The following is an 18,661-nucleotide window of genomic DNA, read 5'->3' on the forward strand; positions in this document are numbered from 1 at the left end:
CTCTGTGTTTATAGCTAGAAACGAATAATTTTCTTCGGAAAGAGCGCAAACATAGCCTTCCATCTATTGTTTATTTAAAAGCGCCATTTTGCATGAAAACAAAATTATCAAGTAGCATACGATAATTTGTATTTTCAAAAAAAGTAGTTGCAGTTGAAACAAAATTTCTAAGCAGAAGATTTGTTTTATAGAAAAGCAAAATCATCTAAAAAAAATGTGCGAACAAGCTCTGTGTTTGTCTCTATTTTAACATTTGTCTCTACCATTTTTTTTCACAAAATCTGTACATTTTAGTACTGAATAATCATGTATGCCAAATTAAGTACCAACACTATTTAATTACTTTCCTTCCTGTATATTATAGATTGCAACAGAACTTTCATGAAAGACAATGGTGTTTTATCGAATTCGGATTATCCTTATCAGTACAACACGGAAAGCTACTGTGCAATGACCATCAATGCCACAGCAGGGAAAACCATTTCTCTGTACTTCCTAGACATATCGATAGATCTTTCAGAAAATTGTGCTGAAGAGTACCTAAAAGTAAGGAATTAGATTGTATGAGAATAAAAAATTGTTCCGAATTAAAACCCACTCTCTCAGAGTGAGAAATGAGTGCTTATATATATATTTGTATTATGCGAGTCCGATTCCTTTTCCCAAATATTGTATTTATATTAGCCTTTCTAGAACATTCTTAAATGTTTTTTTGCAGATTTGCAAATTTCAGAGCACTCAGAGCTTTCGCGACATATCAGATCAGATATTCCTTAAAGTAACTCTGATCTGATATGTCGCGAAAGCGCTTTAGATAGAAAATAAGACTTTTGACGAGACGGGAAAAGGTCAAAAAAAGAACTAAAAAATTCTTACATTTTTCTGACGTGCTCAACAGAAATGGAAATGACTTTAATTTTATAATGAGATTTTATTAAAATTCCGAGAATTCTGGTTTTCATGGCCGTGTTCTCGATATCCAAACGGATAAGGATGTCCTAAAGGTCGATAAGGAATTCTTAAAGATATCCTAATGTGTCACCAAGCCCAGTTTCCCTATTGATTACGTGATTAAAATCTGACCACGCTTTTCCTTTAGATTCGCATTCACATCTTAAAAAATTACTTGTGTGTCTTTGCGTTTGCAGAGAGTCGCAAAACAGTAAAACGTTTCAATAAATACTCAAAATCAAAATACCTACTATATAGTGCAGATTCCAATTTTTCACCGTACTAAAGATTGCATTATTCAAATTTTTATGTATGCTTGCAATGTAAATAAGACGGCTGAAATCTCGTAGTTCGACATACGAATTTCTATCCGATCGATTTTAGTCCCTCAGTGGGTGTTCTGTAGTTTTCCTTAAGTTTAACGTTAATACGAGCCATTTCCTAATACCGTCAAAAGTCTTTAATCCGGACGTCCATAATCCGGAATGATCTATAATCCGGACCTCAAAGCTACAAACATTCTGCGCACGACCTAACCGCATAATGCGTTTACGCATGCGCATGATACGTTTACGCACACGCGTTTAATGTGTAACGGACGGTATAAGCTCAGCAAAAATTATCTAATTATCTATTTCAGTTAATGTTGCAGATTGCGTTGTTCCTTAATCTTCTAATTGGATCCGGCTTATTATTTTTTGCAGAATGTTAGAACAATTTTATAAAAGTAAGCTTGAACTTTCGATTATGTCAAAAAGAATTTCCGATTCTAGAGCTGCCAAAGGATCTACAAAGCGAAAGCATATTTCGATGTCCATCAAACAAAAAGTGGAATTGCTGCAAAAAATGGATAAAGGCATATCCTTTGTTTCTCTAACCATTCCGAAATCTGTTTACCAATTTTACGCTGCTCTGCGGTGGGGGGAGGGGGTAACGTCGCGGTGCGCAATGAACTGGAAGTTGATCTGTCAGCATTATCCTTATCTTCAGGGCAGATGTTTTTATTTCATTCGGCTTATAATTCCTTACTAAATGTAGTATTTCATCTCGATGTACTCCGTCTTTGATATGATTTAAATGAAATTCCTCGTCATTGTAAATATCACGAATACACATCAAATAGTTTTGTGGTTGCAATTTTCTAATTTCGATTATGCGTAATGTATGCTTTACACATGCGCGCGTTGAAAGAAATGTTTAATAAAGTAAACAAATAAGCATTAAGCTTTTTTTTTTTTTTTTTTTTTTTTTTTTTGTAAATTTTGATACCCTTTAGATCATAATTGCTCCTTATTTCATAAATTACGGTTTCATATTTTTAATTTTATAATTTCTGCATGCCATCTTACCAGATTTAAATTGATGATGTAGAATCTGGAAAAACCGATAATCCGGAATCGCCGAAGTCTCGACGAGTCCAGATTAAAGACTTTTGACTGTACCATACTCTACTTAAGCACATAATATGTTGTATATTTGCCGCATTCAAAGAACGAAATATAGAGCAACTTAAAACTTTTAAATTTGATGTGTGTAACACATGACTTCCTTGTACGTTGTTGGTTCGTATATTTTATGCCCCCGGGCCCAGCTTGTCAGGTTAGATTAAACAAGCATATAAGACTCCGGGGGCTGTTCAGGAGATATGCGACTTCATTTCTAGTTGGCCTACTGAAGGGCGTTTATGTCTCGTACTCCGAGTTGTTTTGTCATCTGCAGACTTAAAACCCACCTATCATGAGGGTTTACATCCGCCAATCGTACACAACGCGTTTTTAATCATTACACAAGAGCTCACTCCTCGTATTCACAAACTTCAACGCCATTCAAACAACATATGTAACCTGCCAGACAGTTCATAATCCAAAACTGCAACTATGCTGTTTTTGGTGTCAACCACAAGTAACTTGCACGCTTACGCGCTGGACAACATGTGGGACACAGGAGGTACGCGACTGCAACATAGTACCCTTGCATTTGCCGGGCCGAAATTTTGAAGAAAATTTCAACTACATTTTAGAAACTACACATACCCTGTACGAAGCAGTTCATCGAATTTATTTCAGCGGTATTTGTTTTAAACTTCCAAATATTCCACGTAACTCTGTTGGAATTTTTCTGGAACATTTTAAATGTAACTCAAATTAAACTCGATTTGATGTGATGATCTACATTACGCATATAGCTGTTACAAGTTATAATTTTATTCTTTGAAATATTCTACCACTAACATTAAAAAGATATTTAATCGATATTCTCTTATCATCATGTGAAATGATTCTTTGTTGTCAAAACCTGAATTGCTATCAATGCGCCGACAATTTATTCCTGCGCTCTTTCTATCTTTCAGATCTATGATGGCCAAAATACTTCAGCGCGATTATTAAGTACTTTATGTGGTTATGAAACACCTCCTCCTGCATTTTCGACAGGGAACTTCCTTCATCTGGTGTTTTCTATAAAATATAGTTTGGGAGCTTATTACGCTACTTATACCACAACAGATCAAGGTAAGTGTTATCAGTGAGAAATTAGTGTGAAGTTTTTAGTGAATTTAGAAATCTTGTTCATTAAATCGCAAAAAATATTTAACTAAAATTACTATGCAAATTTGTAAGCTATAACAAAACTACTTTTTCACCCTTTCTACTGGAACAGACTCCAAAACCACTTCTAATCATAAACTGCTCTTTTGTAACCAATCAGGCACGAAATTTTGTAAATATCTTGGTATTTACAGAATTTCGTGTTTTCTTATTCAGCGCTTGATTGGTTGAGTCACAGGTTAATATAAAGTTTTTTAATATATATAACATAAACACAGAACAATCGAAATGTGAGGAAATAAATAAAATTTTGTATTTCAATCATTTACAACATAAGGTGATATAGTTGTAACAAAGCTTAAACTACAGGGTGATTATAATTAAAGTTCCAAAAGACTGTAAAAAAGGAACCACTGATCAGCATGATAGAAATGATAATCACTGTTCTTATTAAAATGCTTCACAAGCAGCGCCCGCACCTTCATTGACAGAGTCATCACAAGCTTCTTTAACGTAGCATAAGGAGAATGCATATGTATACAACGCGTTTTTATTAAGCTAAATATCTGGTTCGTATGTCACGTCCTTTAATTAGCATAATATGACAAGTAGACGGCCATCTATTTATAAAATTTCGAACTGACCTATTGCTACATTTATAAAACTAAACTCAGTGGCGCAACAGCCCTAGTGGGCCAAAGCCTGCAGTGCCCCGAAACCTGCTTTCTTGACCGTGGGCCCTGGGGTGCGTGAGCATATGCCCTGAACAAGTGGTCAGCTTGCCAAGTGGACAGCTAGTGGACTATTAGCTCTCAAAGGTGAACGTGTCTTTTTGAGGGGAAGCTCGTTAGTGTTTGAACCAAGTTGCGTAAGAAAGGGTATTCTATAAGTTTTATATCAATGTGAAGCCCGCCATGAATGGAACAAAATGATGCAAGTTTTGAAAGTGTACATCAAGGCAGTCAAAAGTTATTTAAATTAGAAAATCCACGAATTTGTAAGTTTTATAACTTCAACAATTATAACAGTATTTATCCATTAAATAGCATATAAACGACTATCTTCAAAGCTTTATATCAATATTTTCTGCCTATCTTTATATTAAAATGTAAAAATTTTTATATAGGCTGATACAGCTGAATTTGATCTTTATATTCATATAGGTTTTATGTAAAAAAGTTTTATTTTGTGTAAAATATTATTCAAAATATTGATTTTTTTTTTCAATTTTCTTATTTAATATAAATAGAAAGCCATTGTTTCAAACTCAAATATGAGATTTTGGAAAAGCACATGCTAAAACAAATTTTTTATGTTCTGTAAAACATTGACCTAAAACGGAACTTAACAACTAATTACTTTTTACCTTAGATTATTTTAGACATAAACAAAATAATTGCATTAATATCGATAATCTTTTTTAATTTACTACGGTTATAAAGTGTAATATACAAAGGCAAAGATGCATTATACCTAATATATTATCTTTATTTTTTACTAAATTATCAAGTTACTGAACTATTTTTATAATACTTAATATATTTCTTTTTATAATTTTAACTTTACAATTTACTATTAAGACTTATTTGATAACTACTCGTTCAACACAACATATCTACATCATCAAGCAACTCATCACTAAATAATTCCGACTCCACTATTTATTCTCATACTAATCCAAGTGTATATCCGCTATCATCATCTGCATTATCTACAATATCTGCAGACCAAAATGATAATCCAACTGTATTAGATTTGAATGATGAAAGACTAATGAAAATTCAAAATGCTTGCGGTAATTGCCTCTCTCTTTTAAAAAGCGATAGCGAACATAAGAGATATATCTTTCTAAAGAACTTTGAAACAAAATTAAATCCATTGTTGACTTCCTCAAAGATTGTGCACTGGATAACACCTCAACTAGACCAACGGGGCCAACATCACTCAATCTTGCAACTGAACCAACATCAGTAACGTTAAATGATGAATCAACATATCCAATAAGCACTCCAACCTTCCAGCCAAGTTTTGAATCCATAATAGCATGGAAAAATATGATTGAAACACCAATCCCAGACAGAATTGAGAATTCTGCCAATATACGTCCAAGGAAAAGACAGGATAATCAAGTACACAATTACTCCTCTCTTCATGAAAAAAGAAGATCATTTAATCCATTTATTGACAATATAGGATGTCAACCAAATTTCATTTATAAACTAGTAGAATCAAACAACTGTCTTCAAGTGAATAGAGAAGAACTTTATCCAAATATGGAATTTTATAACAACCTAGAACCCAGAATTGATTCCAACTATCAAATAAACCAACCAAGAAACAACTCCATGTATACTAATTCAAGATTACATGCATAAGTTACGAGTACTGTACCAAGTAAACCGAATAATACCATACTCTTATACCCAAAGGATGCAAGATTATGTGGAAAGTTTCAAGATAAATTGCAAGAAATATTGCCCATCCAAACATGAAATATCAATGTCAAAAAAATAAGCACCATTCGTCAAGGAGGCGTAGCAATACACTGTCATAACCCAGAAGATATAGAAAAAATAAGCTACAACCTCAATGCCAAAACAGTTGCAAAAGAAATAGTTAACATAAAATGTCCTAAAGTCAGAATGCCAAAATGCATAATTCATAATATTCCAAAAAATTTCATTTCTGATGAACTGATTCAAATTAAAGCCCAAAAAACACAATCAAATAGTTCCGATCTAAGATCCTTATTTAAACTGAGTGATAAAAATAATACTGATAAATGGATCATAGAATGTCACGGTCAGACTTTCCAAAATTAGTAAAAAACAAATATATATCGGATGGCGCACCAATAAAATAACCGAATTTATCGGTGTATGCAGATGCCAAATCTGCCAGGACTTCTCCCATAAGACAAAAGATTGTCATTTCAAACCAAGACGCTCGTTCTGCGCCATTCTTGCTGCACTACCCAAACTCCGTACTGCATAAACTGCTGGATTAACAATGAAAAGTATGCAAAAAAACTTTGACTGTAAACATCCAGCTTCAACTATTTCCTGCTCCACATATCAAACAGAAGTTAGACGAGCAAAATTCAGGACATATTATCAACAATAATGCAAGTACCTGCAGACTATCTATCAACCATTTCCCATCAATAAAAAAAATAATAATTGCATCCAATTATTCCAAATAAATCTTCAAAGAGCAAAGACCGCCACCGACCGACTATGTCAGTATCAAGTAGATCATCTATCAGATATTATAATAACACAAGAAACTTATTGCATCACTGACAAGTAGGAAGAATTCCAAATAACTGGACAATTATTCAACGCCATGCTTCAAATGCTGTTTTATCTCCTCGCACAGCCATATTCATTCCAAACAATAAATTGAATCCTACAATATTTATTAATACTCGAGACAATTACAGCTTCAATCAATACTAATGCATCTCAGCTTCTTATTACTAATATCTATATGTCTTCGTCAGAAAATCCAAATCAAGCCTTATCTATACTAAATAAAATCTTACAAAAATATAATAATCCGCGTGTTATTAGTTATTAACTCGCATAGTACTTTATGGGGATACTTACAAACTAATCACAGAGGAGAAATACTTAAAGAATTTTATGCAAACGATCTCATATATTCTACATAATCATTTCACTGACCCATCTACCTTTGATAATACCTACAATAAAGGTTGGACTGATCTTCTTATTTCTACAACCCATCTTGCTAATAAAATTAACAACAGATCAATACCAGATGAACATACCGAATCTGATCACAAATATATCTCTTTTGATATAACTGAATATACGCCCTTTACCGCACTTACAAAATTTAAAATCAGTAATAGCAAAGAAAAGAAATTGCAACAAAAGTTCAATCCAATTTCAAATTCAACTTTACCAATTCTATTATTCTCTGTACAACCAAAACAGAACTTACTAATATTACCAAGGAACTTATCAAGAAAGACTCAAGATACCCACGAACGTACCTCCTACAAAAGATCATCATGGCCCCATTATAAAAACCAACTGGTGGACAAAAGAACTAAGCAAAGGAAAACACAAAACATGAGTATTACGAAGAAAACTCAAATCATCGCAAACTGATGAAGAACGACTCATCATACTCCAAAAATACAGAAAACAAAAAGCTTCATATAAAAAAGCAAATAATATCTGCAAAACTCAAAGCATGGCACAACTATTGTTCAAACAACCAGGATATATATGGCTCATTGTACAAAATCACAACTACCAAAATTAGCTACCCAACGCAACTTACAGTCACTAATACAGGAAATAATGACAAAAATGTTACGAAGATCACTTTAGAAAACATCCTAGATGTTATTCTATCAAAAGATAATACTATATATGATGATTCAACTGAACAAAGATTCATTTGTTGAATAACCTTTCTCCCTTTCTGTCCTCCTCTCTTAATAATAAACTCCTAAATCTCCCTCTAAAGAGCTATCATCAGCTTTGTTCTTCTTCTGTCCTTCCCTCCATGCTCTAATTGGTTACTTCTTGGGAGTTATACCTTAGCAATCTTTAATGAAATTCTAGTGCTCTCAACACTTTTACCTGTACTTGGTCAGCTTGTCGCAGGATCCCCAGTGTTTAGTCCCCAAGCGAACATGGTACTCATTTTATCGATCCAAGGGATGGAAATCAAGCGATGAAAGGCTTAGTCGACCTTGTCCAGACTGGGGTTCGGGGGTTGAACCCCAGTCTGGACCTGTGGTGCGGCTGCACCACCGGGCCTTATTGCTTCATTTCTATTCAGGTCAAATTTCAAGTCCTTCTGACTAGTGGCTCTTTTTATACAGCCTTTTCAAAATGCAGTTTTGATTAGAATCTCCCTGTATTGTGGTATATAAATTATTTTCAACATTTCTCTTTGCATGATATTATGCCAGAGATAATATCATTGCCAAACAATATACTGATACGAATTTTCAATCTCAGTAAATAGCTTTAATGAAATTATATGGAATTTTTTTCCTGTATAAATATAACATGGAAATCTAAAGAGACGTTGCTCGGCCAGAAAAACAAGAATACCGGATCAAGTCTATTTAACATTGAGTAAATAGCTATCTCGCCAGTTTGGCGAGAAATCGCCAAAAAATGCCAAACTTGGCTACCATGTGGCGACATTTTTGTCTGGTTCCTGTATCACCGTAATAGGTATTGTAATTGAATAACTGTAATTAATCTACTTGTGCAACTGTAACTGTATCCGCCTCTCACATGCCTTCCATTGGTTTCGAGAACCAAGAGATTTCTCGGCGGCCGGGTAAAAACTATATAAGATTGGAGATAACATCTACTCTCAGGTGTTAGTTAGGGTCTGAAGTCGGAGTATTGAGATATCGGAGAGAGCTTCGCCTTTTACGAGATTCGCTTTGCATTGCGTTGTGTTTAACGCTCTTGGTAGTTTGAAATGCAATTACTGATTGTTCTTTGTGATACTGAGAAGAGTTGCACGAGTATTTTTGTGGAAAGGTCTGTAAAGTGTTACTTTGGGTAAAATACATTTTATCAAGTTATCCTCAGTTCTGAATGTATTCAATTTTCTATTATAAACCCGTATGCACGCAACAATACATTTATCCGCTTGTGCTCATGCAAATCAAAATGGTATAATTTCCTTTCATTTTTACAGGAATTCCCCAGCCCTTTTCTTACATAATCCCCTTTTAAAAGAATGGCTATTTTTATCGACCTGCTTATATTTTTTCTAAAATATACAGCACACAACATAATAGCACAAATAATTGCACATAAATAACTTCAAGATAATTACAGTAAGAATATGAATGAAAAGTTTCAAAAAAATGGTTTATTAGATTTACATTTCATTATTTTCTGGGTTATCATTATTTTTAATTTGACAAATATAAACGAAAAATACAAAAGACCAAAGTCACAGATTCTAAATGCATCGATTTAGTTCGATATTAATTAATGTCATGGCTGTGGTTGACATATTGACTTCATGTGACTTATTTAAGGTATTTTATGCTCTCGCTGAGCTCGTAGTCTACCGGTCTGCAGTTTCATCCACACCTGCTACCTAAATTTTTTTCGTCTTTTTAGCTTTATTATTAGGCGTCGTTTGTTTCGCACTTACGCCATATAAAATTCGACAGCACAATCACAACAACTTTAAAAGCAGCATAGTAGAGTATGTTTGGAATTTCCCATTCACTTTTATGCATAGGCATATAAAATTATGCATTGGCATATACGTTTTTTATTTTTTTTTCAGGCTTTTCTCAGTTTATCATAGCAATGTTCAGTTTCTTAATAAGATGGCTTACAAAACTTTTTTTCATCTTTTTATTATTAACGTTTTGTTTGTTAACTTTATTTAAGAGATTATCACGATCTTCACATTTAAATAACATAAACTTCAATTCAACAGCAAAGTCACAAAATATTTAAAAACAGCATATCTTTAGAATTTCCCATAGAGAGTCTCGCGTGCTGGAGATAAAAATGTCACTGCTCACTTTCAAATCGTCGAGTTTGTTAATCAAAAACTCGTTAAAATTTTATAAAATATCAAACAAATATTAAAAAATATAACATCATTAAGATTAATTCAGAAGTCAAACAACAAAAATCAACGTTATATTTTCAAAATTTTTGCTGGACTAGTTTCGATGGTTTTACCGAACAACCATCCTCAGCTGCAAAACCGCCAATGAACAAGATAGGAAATAATGACTAGATAAGATAAGAAAGCCTGGACAGGAATAAGCAAGTGGCGCCATCTGTTGATGAAACCAGAACTAAAACATAATTTCTTTAAAGAACTAAAACATAATTTCGGTAAAACCATCGAAACTAGTCCTGCAAAAATTTTGAAAATATAACGCTGATTTTTGTTGTTTGACATCTGAATTAGTATTTATTCGGCGTGTTATTGTGTCTTAATCATTAAGATTGTTTGTCTGCATCAGGTGTGCTGTGTTAACCATGAGGCCGATTATTATCGGCCAGGAGGGTTGCAGCATACTTGTAAACTAAACATCATTAAGAACATATTGAATATTTTTAATTAGATAACTCATGAATTAAATGTATTTTTATTATTGAAACCATTTCAGTTAAAAAAATGCGCATATTCTTAAGCACTGCATCTTTTGCTTTCAGATAGCTTCGTTTGTAATTACACAGCAGATAAATTCAATTTGAAACATAAATATCTTACAGTTTGTGAAACTGTAGCAGACTCGAATGAAAAGTGAAACGACACATTTATAGTAATCCGATACAAAGCCCTTTTGCTCTAATTAGTTGGCTTAATTTACAAACTTAAGAAAGGCAACGATTATTTCGCCAAAAGGCTAAAAAAAAGGGGAGGTGTTTTAAATTATTTTCTTACATTACAGGAAGAGGATGTGGCGGGCGACTGTATGCTGAGAAAGGGGCTCTATCCAGTCCACTGTTTCCACAACCGTACAATAGGACTGCAGACTGTATCTGGTACATTTCTGTCCCAGGGTATCATACTGCACGGATTCAATTCACGTCTTTCGCTCTCAATTCCACCGACGGCTGCGACACGAATTATGTGGAGATTTACGATGGCCACACTGTCGACATTGCGAAGAGGATTGTCAGATACTGCGGAACAGTAAGTAGCAAGAACAATAAAATACATTTTATTTCTATCACTTTCTGGATAAGACTAGGTAAATGATTGTGAAATAATAAGACAGACCACATTACCAGAGATGAAGTACAACTGAGAAATTTGTGTTGAAATAGCATCATAATTTTATTGACTTGCAAACTCATAAAATGTATATTGAGTAGCTAGAACTGCAAAAAATAGACATGTATAGTGATTCCAAAAGTCTCTTTTCGATGCACTATCTTACTGAGAGTGTCTCAAGTGCCCAGATCAGTATGGCGGTTAGGAAAGCCAGTTGCCATAATGCTAGCGCCCCGTTTGAGCCTTCGACAAAGTATGGATTCGGAAATGTATTATGTATTTGCAGCATGGGAGCACCTAAAACTCGTCAACCGAAAGTCCTCTCAAAAGGGTTGGTGATGAGAAAAAATCGTTGGATTCCGCCTCGGAATTTTCTCGATTTTTTCGGAATTTTCTCGATTAAAATTACGAGTTTGTTCATCAAATGCACTACCAGAAATAATTTGCTCAAGATATTGGCTAACAATAAGTGCTAAGATTTTCCTTGAGCCATGATGATTTTGTGTATCTGATGCAAATCAGGGTGATAAGTTATAGCAAGAAAAGAGAATGTGAGATCTTTCTTTATTTTTCTATATATATTGTTAGTAACCATTTCACATTAAAAGACAGATAGTCTTGATGTGTTTCTCCATATTAAATTAATTATCAGATCGTTATGCTTGTCATAACGCTCTTTATGCAACAGATGTCCAGCAAATGGACTAAAATAATCACTGGGAACTAATTCTCTAACTAATAATCTTAAATTGGGATAATTTATAGTTTACTTAAATATCAAAGCTTTTCTTATGTCATGGATACGACATTCGTAGCCACAAATCTCATAAATCTTGAAAAAGATCTCTTTTTTTTCATCATTCAAATCCTAACCTTAAAAATTTGCTAAACATTTTAACTTATAAGGGATTTCTTCCGCATTCTTGGCATGCCTTTGTAGTGTGGCAGTCTGCACGCTGGTTGCATATTCCAGAGGTCCGCGGTTCGATTCCCGGCGAATGCATTACTCATTTTTCAATTTTCCGGTTTCCAAATTATCTAATAGCTCTACAGTGGCTTCCGGACTAAAAAGAGTGTTGGATGATGATTCTCCACACCCAGGATTTGGCGAATGGGTCTTTTAAAAACCCCAGTCGCCCTTTAAATGGGGGGAGTATATAAGGTATTTGTACCGCCTTCTTGGCATGCCTTCGTGGTGTGGTGGTCTGCACGTTGGGCGCGTATTCCAGAGGTCCGCAGTTCGATTCCCGGCGAAGGTGTTTCCTAATTTTTCATCTTGCCTGCTTCCAAAAATACCTAATGTCTCTACAAACTCAGACCTCTATTCATGCTCATCTGAAGTGTTAGTTAGAAAGAAAAAAAGCATATTTTTTGCTGTTTTATTGGTAATCACCAATATTTTCTCGTGGTTGCCGTCAGTGCTACAACCTTTTTTTTTTTTTTTTTTTTTTTTTTTTTTTTTTTTTTTTTGACACAGATCTTTTTGAATAACGAAGTAATCCTCTCCTTCCCCATCCACACTTTGTGCGACAGTTGGATAAAAAGCAGTGGCAACACGTTGATAGTTTTGAAGAGACTTTGTTAGCGTAGACAAAAACACCAACATTCCCTCAATAAGATCACCTGATATGTCTACGGCCTTTTGCCAAATTACTATAGTAATTTGGCTATTTGTATGGTATAGTAATTTGGCTATAAATTACTATAGTAATTTGGAAGATATATGACACTTTCTATAGAAAGTGTCATATATCTTCAGCACGTCCACGTCTTTTGAACATCTGTCAAGGATTCTGGAATTTTAAAATATAGAATCAATAGTTTTCAAGTGAATACGCAGCTTAAGCGGAAGGTTCTGAAGCATGCCATTTAAATATTCATCCAGAGCTTTTGAAAATGTCGAAGACTTTAATTGTTAAAGTCTGCATGGTTGCGAGTACCAGTTTCTTATACTTCATTTCAGCGTACCATGTCTATGACTGTATCTAGCAGCCTTCATGAAGTGGAGGAATGAGCTCTCAAAATCTCATAAGTAATAGATATTAATGATTCTATATTCTAAAATATTCTCATGAATAATAGAATATCCTATACACTTCACAAACTTAATGTGTTGTAAATACGCGAGTGTACAGCAACCCTCCTGGCCGATAATAATCGACCTTGTGGTTAACGCAGTACACTCATGTCTCGTTAATTCATGTCCAAATCAATTTTTTTTTTCCTTTTTCCCTACATAAGAATCATTTTGTCTGGAGAGTGTAAATGATTCATATGCATTCTGATATGCACATTGAGAATCAGCAATAAAAATGCAGTGATATACACTTGTTTTCAAAAAGGCCCCATAATTTGTTATTTGACTGAAAAGCTGGATATCAGGATGAGATCTAAATCCTCATGTTTGCAAACAATTTCCTGAACTGGCTTCAGATTTTGCGATCATCAATACCGTTGGCAATTCTTGTAATGAAGCCTGAACAATATCACAATACTAATTGATATTTAAGTTTGATAAAAAAATGATGTCTTTACAAAATCGAAGCATACCACAGAGTACCCGAATTTCAACTGAGCAAAATTATTAGCTCTTCATGATAGATATCTCATTCCAAAGGTAAAAGATGGTTCAACAAATGATGAAGAAAGTGTGGAGTTACTGAACGGCAAACACAAACAAAGCAATATCTAATAATCGAAACTATTTGGGGGTAAAAAAAAGCAAACTACAATAGCAAAGGCTGATACTCTTGTTATGAACTTTTAGTTTATCGCAGAGGCTATTTGACCAGATGAGCTAAAAGCTTTCCAAGTTTCAACAATGGAATCACCTAGACAAAAAAAAAAAAAAAAAAAAAAAGATGTTAAAACAACTTCAGTTAAGAAAATTTGAGCCTTTATTATTTCTGTGGGATTGCAGCGCATTGCAGTAATGTTTTCGCCACGCGCATAACCAATAAGAGTGGAGGACGCTTGCCGGCTCATCAAACTGAATTCAGAAGCAGTGGTCCTTCAAAGTGACCACAATGTTATACCGTAATATGTACCGCAGTGTTTTATCATAATGGTCCTTTTGTGCGAGTGGCAAGAAATATCACTGCAAATGAAAGAACGATCAGTTAAAAAAAAAAACCTAAATTACATACTTCAGCAGAAATGAATGTAAACTTTAAATCATTCGTGAATCCTCATGCTTTTTAAATCTTTCTTCTGAGGATTAAAATTGGATTGGTAGAGCTATTCATGAAGTCCTCTGTCAAAGAAAAGAAAATGTTTGCATATTTGAATGACCAAGTTTCTATTACTGATTGATGCCAAAGTAAAACAGGAAGTTTTTACTAGCTCACAAATAGGGCAATTAACGTACGATAAAGAAATTTTGATGCTTATCCTTTTAGAAACTAATGTGTTCTTAAGAAATTATAAATGACATGATAAGGTCTTTTTGAAGAATGAAGTGAAACACTATCAAACTACATTTCATTTCATATAGACTTTTTTATCATAACGAATGACGTTTTAGCGAAGAACTTCATGTGTGATTTAATCCGGAAATTTTAGTCAGATAAACTCTAATCTGTTGCACTTAGTTGTGCCATTTGTCTTCATTTAGATCGTGATATTAGTTTAATTATTCCAATCTAGGTAACCTGTTTCAAAACTTGATAATTATTAATATTTCCAATATTTCTCATTGTACGCGTAAGCTGGTGACCACCCGCGTGACAGGCTCCTGCCAATCATCTCCCTTACTCCACCTACATTTCACAAAATTTGACAAGTTTCGCCTAGTTGGCGCGGCGTAAATCGCCTTAATTAAAAACTTAAGTACCAACGCCTTAGGGCAATTTACCAACAGAGACGGTTAAAGTAGCGGTTGGCTACTAATTGCCGCCTAGCCATTGACTCGATTTCGATTTCGATTTCAGATAAACTCGGTTTGCAAGGCGATGGAAGTGTGGTATGCTATCTAAATATTGCTAATTCTTAGTGCTAGAGACTGCAGAAATTGAATGACTGAAGAAGGCATTTAATGTTCTTCACAATTCAAATAGCTCTGTTGATGGTATGAAAAATATGTATTATTCACGAATATATTAAAAACCTCTGTTTCTTGAAAATGGTACAATATAAATTTCAGGATTTCATTCACAATACGTGTCGCACAAAGTCTTTTTAAATTTGTCTTAGCACAGTATTATTACATTTATTTAATTTTTATTTTATTAATTACTACATTATTTTCAATTCTATAAAGTGATATTAGTATTTCGATATTTCAAGTAAGGAAAATTTTAACTAAATAGTACTTGCTTCTACTATAAACGAAATCAAATTTTTTTACAGGATACGCCAGCTGAACATAACTCTCAAAATAATGAGATTATAGTAAGGTTTGTGTCAAGCCCTTCAAATGATCGTCCGGGATTCACCATGATATTTGAATCCAATGGTTACTGTAAGTCGCATTTTAAATATTTATTGTAATGCTATTTTATATTATGCTTCTATTAATAGTAAATTATGGTGTATTTAATTATCATATACAAGTTTCACGTTTTAAAACTTATTTTAAGAGTAAACTTAAAATTTGTTAACAGATTAGAATGTTAATTTAGAAATCTAAACATATTTATGTATTGCTTTAATTTTCAAAACTAAATTGAGCTATATATATACACATATAATAATTTTATTTACAAATTTTTTACAATTTATTTGCTTGGAAAAGAATATTTACCAATTTTTCTAACGTTGCCATTACATATCATCAAAAAAATCCGTAAAGCGGTAAGGGAAAAAAGTAAATCTGAAAGGTTCCTTGGACGAACTTGTGATTATGAATAAGAAGACAATATTCTGCACTTGAGTCACGTGCTGCAATAGGCGTGGCATTTGGGTAACTAACCACCTGGAGACTGTGATCTCGGAATCGATGCCCTAGGGAACGCGATGATTCTTTACATATTGTTTCCTTTCATTTAGATGCAATGCATTTGTATAATGAACATCTGTGTTTACAGATATTCGTTATACAAATACATTGCTATTTATATGATTTCATAATATGACATTATATATTTTATATGCAATTAGAATTGTAAGAACAATTTTTTAATTAAGATTGTTTGATATCATCCGTTTATGCAATGCATTTGTATCATCTGTGTTGACAGATGTTCGTTATACAAATGCATTGCTAGTTATATAATTTCATAACATGACATTATATATTTGATATCCGATTAGAATTGTACGAAAAATTTTTTAATTAAGATTGTTTGCTATCATCCGTTTAAAATATATAAATGTTCTTAATATAAAATGCTTTAGACTATCTTTATCGATAGTTCACAGTAATTTCATAGTAATTTCTGTCACTCTAATCAGATGTGAAACATAATCTGATTTCTCTAATTTATTTTTAACAGTTCCAGAGAAATGGATGTCAGTGTTTCAGCTGCATAATGTAGAAGCAGAAGATTCATATAGTAGTGACTATATGTATTTGTGAAGAAAGATCATAATTTATAAATAGAACTTTATGAAATCACCTGAAATATTTTTATATATTCCTACGAATTTCCTGAATTGCCTATGAATTTCCATATACTCAGGCAGAATTCTATTGTATTCTGTCTAAACTGTAGTGTATTCTACTATGAAACTCACAGTATATGCATCTGTAAATACCTGTAAAATCATTTTTCTGAATAAAATGTTCGCAAAGAGCTTGGCTATTTATCATTTTGTGCTATCTATAGCAGAAATAAAAATTTATAATTATCAAAATAATTATTACTTCTCAAACTTATATATGGTGCAAATTCTATATACAAAATAGATTGCTTTTATAAATTCTCCATGAAATGCGTTGATAACATAATTATTAAAACGGCAAGGTTCGAATTCGAGCCAAACGATACGGCATCGCTAACCTTATACCGAACAGGTGGTCAGCTGCGATAAAGCCATAGCTAGAAGTGGACGGGACGCAATAATTTACTATTAATCGTACAGGTTCTCACCACGTCAGGATACAAAGATCTCACCCCGTACCACCAAGTGACTTGAGAGTATTTTCTGTTCATTAGTATTTTAAGTGCTCCCATGCCGTACAGGCACTATACATTTTCACATATCATCCATGCCTTCTCCGGGATTCAAACCTGGATTCAGCAATACAATTAGTATCGTTTACTATTACACTGGATGAGAGCAGCATAAATGAAGTGTCTTATGGGAAAATTTTTAAATAAGTAATTTCTTTTACCTCAGCTGGAATTAACAAACTGAATCGAATAACAAATTTTGGAAATATAACCTCACCAGCGGCCGAGCGATGGATCTATCTGCAAAACACTGGTCAGTCGACTCGAGTCCAAATTCTGGAGAATAGGCTGGTTCTGTGTTAAATTATTGCGATTTTCCTCATATGAAACGTGAATAGGAAGTCCTCTACTTCTTTCAAACTCTTTTAATGTTAGAAGATCTTTTCTCCAATATAAAAGTACTTCTAATTCGTTCTCTGTCTAAATTTATTTTTAACACATTGCAAGTAACGTAGTTTTTATCTATGCCATTCTAGAATTTTATCTCCTGTCTTTTATAAACCCATGACAAATCTCTGGGACTCATTATTTCATTTTGAAATATATCTGATTCATCATCTCAATCAGTCTTTTCAGCTGGTTGACTGAAATTTTATTCTGCTTCTTCAGAAACCATAATTTCTCTTAAAATTTGCTATTCTTTTAAGATCTCAGAAATAAGACTTTTGAGTATAGTACTTTCCTCAGTAATGTCTGATAATTTTAAGTGCTTGACTGCATAAATTACCTGTTATTACTAATTACCTGCAAATTTCGAAGCCAACTATTTCTGGAGACACTTCAGCGTTGTTTATTCTATAACACACGATGCTCACACAAGAAATGAAAGAATTAGTATTAACAGTGTAGGAAATGAGATAAACAAACATTTCTTTCACTATGCACTGCAAGATAAATTATATGATACTGAATAGACAACACTCGTATGCATTACTCTATTACATAATTGGTAGTAACTAGATATAACAACAGTGATTTCTACTAAATCAGTTACATCTAAAAGTGGGCATAAAAAACATTTTTAACAATAAAACGTAATTTTGTGTACATAATATTGCAGACACGAAAGCGTTATTGTTTCTACGTACATTTACGGTTCATTCACTAATTAGATTAACCAGGTTTGGGGGAATTAAATAAGGTTGTTAATACTAGTTAGTTAAGTACACTGCGCAAAAAAAAAAGGAGAACAGTTCTATATCTCCTGTTCTACTGGGCCGATTGACGAAATTCAAATTGCGTTTTTCATGTCTCGAAAGCGCGACTTAGGACATATATTAGATTTAT

At 33.5% G+C, this 18,661-nt stretch overlaps 1 protein-coding gene across 1 annotated transcript in view; it reads left to right on the top strand.

Moving 5' to 3' along the window:
- Positions 1 to 16,993, top strand: part of LOC118193658 (cubilin-like) — a 435,777-nt gene extending 418,784 nt beyond the window's left edge. The window contains exons 65-69 of the mRNA XM_085826886.1: positions 365 to 546; positions 3,302 to 3,461; positions 10,936 to 11,180; positions 15,609 to 15,720; positions 16,694 to 16,993. Of these exons, the coding sequence (XP_085683012.1) occupies positions 365 to 546; positions 3,302 to 3,461; positions 10,936 to 11,180; positions 15,609 to 15,720; positions 16,694 to 16,776 (782 nt within the window). The 3' untranslated portion in view covers positions 16,777 to 16,993. The remainder of the gene's footprint in view (positions 1 to 364; positions 547 to 3,301; positions 3,462 to 10,935; positions 11,181 to 15,608; positions 15,721 to 16,693) is intronic.
- The last annotated feature ends 1,668 nt before the right edge of the window (positions 16,994 to 18,661 follow it).

Source organism: Stegodyphus dumicola, chromosome 11 (assembly GCF_044657685.1).
Source record: "Stegodyphus dumicola isolate Sdum_Otavi_A_Nest chromosome 11, ASM4465768v1".
NCBI lineage: Eukaryota > Metazoa > Arthropoda > Arachnida > Araneae > Eresidae > Stegodyphus > Stegodyphus dumicola.